Consider the following 5355-nt stretch of genomic DNA (forward strand, 5'->3'; position numbering starts at 1 on the left):
ATAATAATAATAATAATAATAATAATAATAATAATAATAAGAATAATAATAATAATAATAATAATAATAATAATAATAATATTACATGATCAGTCTCTAGGACAATATCCTACTAAGGCGTGGTCACTATCCCTTTCCTCTGCCACTAATGATTGACCTCTATAACCTTTAAACTTCTCAGTATTCTGTCCTTAGGAATATCCACCTGATTGCTGCTGGATTTATCTCTTGATAAACTTCTTCAAAATTTTGAAATGCTCTGAGTGCCAGAGTGATTGTTCTGATTGATAGCAATTGCATTGTTTGCCTGGGGGACTGATGGGACACTAGGAGCTGAGAGTGAACGAGAGGACTGAACGTACATGAGGCGACTGATGAAACACGAGAGGACAGAGGTGACACGAGGAGACTGAGGGAACATGAGGGACTGGGGGGGGACACGAGGGGAATAAGGGGACACGAGGGAACAGGAGGGACAAGAGGGGACTGAGGGGACATGGGGGAACAGAAAGAACACGAAGGGATTGAGGGGACACAAGAGGACTAAAGGGACATGAGAGGGAACACAAAAGAACTAAGAGGAAACGAGCAAGCTAATGGGACACTATGAGACTGATGGGACACGAAGGTACTAAGGGAACACGAGGAGACTAAGGGCATATGAGAGGACTGAGGGGACATGCAGGAACTGAGGGGACACGAGGGGACTGAGGGGACACAAAAGGACTAAGGGGACACAAAAGGACTAAGGGGACACGAGGGGACTTGGAGAACACAAGAGGACTGAGGGGACACGAGGGAAATAATGGGACACGAGGGGCCTGAGGGGATACAAGGGACCTGGGGGTGCTGAAGGGACTGAGGGAACACAACAGAACTGAAGGGATACAAGGGCACTGCGGGGACACGAAGGGACTGAGGGGACACATGGGGACTGATGTGGCACAAAGGGACAGAGGGGACATGAGAAGACTGAGGGGACAGGGGGGAATAAGGGAACACGAGGGAGACTGAAGGTGAAGGGACACGAGTGGACTGAGAGGACACGAGAGGGACTGACGAGACATGATGGGACTGAGGGGGGCACAAGGGGACTGAGGGGACATGAGGGGGCTGAGGGGACACGAGGGAATTGAGGGGCATGAAGGCACTTAGGGGACAAGAGGGGACTGAGGGGACACAAGGGAACTGAAGGGTTACGACAGGGACTGAGGGGACATGATGGGACTGAGGGGAAACAAGTAGGCAGGGGGGACATAAGGTTACTGAGGGGACATGATGAGACTGAGGTGGCACGAGAAAACTGAGGGGACATGAGGCGACATGAGGGGATAAGATGAGACTGAGGTGACACGAGGGGACTGAAGGGACTTGGGGAAAATAAGGGGACACAAGTGGACTGAGATGACACAAGGGGACTGCGGTGACACAGGGGAACTGAAGTGACACGAGAGGACTAAGTGGACTCATAAGGACTGAGGGGACCTGATGGGACTGAGGGGACACAAGGAAACTAAGGGAACACGAGGGGACTGATGGGACACTAGGAAACTGATGGGACAAGAGAGGACCGATGGGGCATGCAGAGACTAAGTGGACTCGAGGGGTCTGAGGGGACACAAGGGGACTAAGGGAACATGAGGAGACTGAAGGGATACGAGGAGACTAAGGGGACATGATAGGACTGAGGGGACAGGAGGGGACTGAGGGGATACGATGGGACTGAGGGACCAAGAGGGAACGGAGGTGACAATTGGGGTCCTAAGGGGACACAAGGGAACTGAGGGAACAAGAGGGGCTTGAGGGGACACGAGGGAACTGATGGGACACGAGGGGACTGAGTGGACATAAGGGAGCGGAAGGGACAAGAAGGAACTAAGAGGACACGAGGAGACTGAAGGGAAAAAAAGGGGACAGATGGGACACGAATGGACTGAGTGGACCTAAGAGGACTGAGGTGACACAAGGAGACTGAGGGGACACAAGGGAAATGAAGGGACACGAGGGGACTAATGGGACATGAGGGGACAGAGGGGACACAGGGGACTGATGGGACACGAGGGGACTGAAGGGACACAAGGGAACTGAAGGGAGACGAAGGGGACTGAGGTGACACAAGAGGACTGCGGGGACTGAGGGGACTCAGGGGACACGAGGGGACTAAGGAGACTCTAGGGGACTGAAGGGACACAAGGGAACTGAAGGGAGACGAGGGGACTGAGGGGACACGAGGGGACTGAGGGGACATGATGGGACTCAGGGGACACAGGGAGATAGAGTTTTTTTATTTCATCTACTTTTTTCATTTTTTTTCTAGTAATAGGAAGCTTGTTTAATTGATTCCAATGTTTCTTATTCTATTTTCCCTCTGCCTTTTTTGTCTATTGTCATGTATTGTCATAATTTCATATAAGAGTACGCAAAAAGAAAGTTAAGATTAATTAGTGAAACAGGTATAGGCAAAGAAGATTTAGAACAACGTATTAAGTTTAATCTACATTTTAGGTCAAATCTAAGATATATATTGTTATCACTGTATGACAAAGAAGAAATAAACTTTCTAATTTCATGAAAACGAAAACTTAGACAAAGACAAAAGCCCAGAAATAGTTGTTGTAAGTAGAAGGTCTGAGCCACCGTTGAATTTAGCTTGACCACTAATGCTGATGTGAAATGGCTCTACACAGTCTACTCAAAGGATCTTCAGATCTGCAGAGTTTACAATTCTGATGATGGCCCTGTAGATACGGTTTGTATCTCGTTACAGCAATGGGGAAGAGCAGACATGCTGCACTATAAAGGGTTGTATCTGAAGGCCATTATTGAGGTAGTGACGGTAGCCTTCCCATTTTACTACAGAATCCACTAGGTGTTAGCACCGAAGACAGGGCTTCTTTTTTATATATCAGCAAGATTTGGCAGATCCAATGGAGCCTAATAAAAGATTATCCTATCATTTACAAAAATGTTGTCCAGTCTCCATCATTCAAAAACTCTGTCTTCATTTCAAAAGTAAATACATTCTAGGAAATGGTATATGATTTTTATTGTAATAGCAAGTATAATGAGAGTGTAATTCTTTTATGTACCAAGTGTAGCCCAAGGTAGCCCTGAAATAATGTATTTAACAACTGTTAACCAAATTAAGGAAAAAAAAAAAAACAATCTAAAGGATAAAAAGTATTTTTATTGGTTACAAACAAATTTTATACCTATTTCATTAAATACATAGGTTTTCCTTAAACAGAATCTATCTTGTTACGTTAAAAGAAATATGTCCCAAACATGTTGAAAGCTAAAACCATTTTAGCTATTCATACAAAAATTCGGGCAACCTAGCCTTCACTCCGTTGCATATTGCATATTCAATCAAAATAGTCCATACAAACTGTTTTGCTGCTCCAGTGAAATCTCCATATATATGATTTAGTGAAAGTCACGTAGGTTTTTTGTATGCTTTGAAGCTTAACAACAGGTATTGACTCACATATAGGTATTGAGAATTATTCTCATTTTTTATCATTCCACCTACATTTACTCTCTCTCTCTCTCTCTCTCTCTCTCTCTCTCTCTCTCTCTCTCTCTCTCTCTCTCTCTCTCTCTCTCTCTCTCTTAATATAAAATTATTTTTTTTTATCAAAATTATTATTATCAAAAATATTAAAACTATTATTAACGATGAAATTATTAAAATTGTCATTATTTTAAAAATCACGACTATTATTATTATTATTATTATTATTATTATTATTATTATTATTATTATTATTATTATTATTATTATTATTATTATTATTATTATTATTATTATTATTAACTATGTAACTTAAATGAACAATTTATATTATAATTATCAGTAAAACTTCATCGACTTTGGCAATATGTTAAATCCCTGGTAGTACTCGACTGTGGAGGGCTTCAAGTATAGTGGGCCATCCTCTCTTCAGAGGATTAAATCTCCCAAACTACCTCATTGTGTTCATTTGTTTAATTTTTTTCTATTATTAAAATGAGGATAACATTGATATATAACTTACTCATTGTTAATGTCTGCACGTGATCACGTAAAAAAAAATGAAAAGTATGAATACCACAATATTCATATAAAGAATTTAAATGGTTGGTTTGGAATTTGTTAATTTTCACTATGATAAAGGTTTGGCTTTAAATTGGTCACCACTTTCCTCTAAAGTTTATCATGACCTTTTTTTCTTTAATAATTTCCAATTATTTTTTATAATAAGCATTTGAAATTAATCTATATAGCTCATAGGTTGTTCTATGATTTGTCATAATTATTTGTCTTGATAATTTCTCATTATTTGTTATCATAGTCGTTTGAAATTAGGTTATCTAATTCATAAATAGATATTTTACGATTTATCATAATTTTCCTTTGATAATTTCCATTTACATATTACCATAAACATTAGAAAATCGTTTCTCTTTCTCATACTACAAAGCTTTCTATGAAAACAAATACCCTGAAGAATATCGGTAACTTGCCTGTTAGATCTGGATATCAATATGTAAGTATGGTAAAAACCACGTGGTCAATGAGTGATGGGGTTTTACTCTAAGTGTTTCCCCGATAACGGTTATCTTACCTGGAATCCATAAAGGGAAATTAAAAGTCCGAAATTTTTGGAAATAGATTAAAGAAAATTCGATATCATACAGATGTGTCTATATGGTTTGCATGAAAATTTCTTTGTAATGCATTCAATATCACTAGAGATTCTCTTAAGATATAAAAACTTTTAATTCTAAATTAAGGATGAATTTTGTCATAGTCATTTGAAATGAATTATTATGATTCCAGTCAAAATAGAATACTGTGTATTTAACGAGGATAAGTTATAGTGTCTGCAACCTTACCATCATTGTAAGCTAAGGATGGGGAGTTTGGGGGAGCGTATAGTTCTACCTGCTGAGTCATCAAAATCCCCATTGCCTGGCCGTGCCTGGTCCCAGCTTGGGCGCTGATAAAATGCCTTTGACGAAATTGTAGAATGATCTTCGTAATCAGGCAGTTGAATAGGTAGAACTTCAAAAGTTCAAAATTACAGCGAATATTTTGATGTTAAACAGGCTGACATAAGTCTTTATTTATAGTTTATATATGGAGGATCTACTTTACTGCAACTGTTCTAAAAATATTTCATATTAAGTATTCATTATTTCTCTTTTAGTGTATTTATATTCTTGTTTCTTTTCCTCATTGAGCCATTTTTCTCTGTTGGAGATGTTTGATCTATAACATATTGCTTTTCCAATCAGATAATAGTGATAATAATATATGGTAAGTCTCCAGGACATTAGCCTACTAAGGCAAGGACACTGTGCCCTGCCTTT

General features: G+C 39.7%; 2 protein-coding genes across 2 annotated transcripts; both read right to left on the reverse strand.

Annotated features, from left to right (window-relative positions):
- Window positions 1–241: 241 nt before the first annotated feature.
- LOC137625642 (uncharacterized) lies at window positions 242–1470 on the reverse strand. The gene is made up of 2 exons (XM_068356552.1): window positions 834–1470; window positions 242–543 (listed from the first exon to the last, which is right to left on the reverse strand). Exons 1-2 carry the CDS (start codon window positions 1468–1470, stop codon window positions 242–244), a joined length of 939 nt encoding a protein of 312 aa, XP_068212653.1.
- A 157-nt stretch (window positions 1471–1627) lies between these two features.
- Window positions 1628–2248, reverse strand: LOC137625643 (uncharacterized). The gene has a single exon (XM_068356553.1). It carries the CDS (start codon window positions 2246–2248, stop codon window positions 1628–1630), a length of 621 nt encoding a protein of 206 aa, XP_068212654.1.
- Between the last annotated feature and the right edge of the window lie 3107 nt (window positions 2249–5355).

Source organism: Palaemon carinicauda, chromosome 32 (genome assembly GCF_036898095.1).
Source record: "Palaemon carinicauda isolate YSFRI2023 chromosome 32, ASM3689809v2, whole genome shotgun sequence".
Classification (NCBI taxonomy): Eukaryota; Metazoa; Arthropoda; class Malacostraca; order Decapoda; family Palaemonidae; genus Palaemon; species Palaemon carinicauda.

Excerpts from the sequence above, each read along its gene's own strand:
- LOC137625642 (XM_068356552.1), bottom strand. The coding sequence starts at position 1,470 with ATGAGTCCACTTAGTCCTCTCGTGTCACTTCAGTTCCCCTGTGTCACC. Across the intron at positions 544-833 it reads TCAGCACCCCCAGGTCCCTT|TCCTCTTGTGTCCCCTCAAT; the intron begins GTATCCCCTCAG and ends ATGTCCCTTTAG.
- LOC137625643 (XM_068356553.1), bottom strand. The coding sequence starts at position 2,248 with ATGTCCCCTCAGTCCCCTCGTGTCCCCTCAGTCCCCTCGTCTCCCTTC.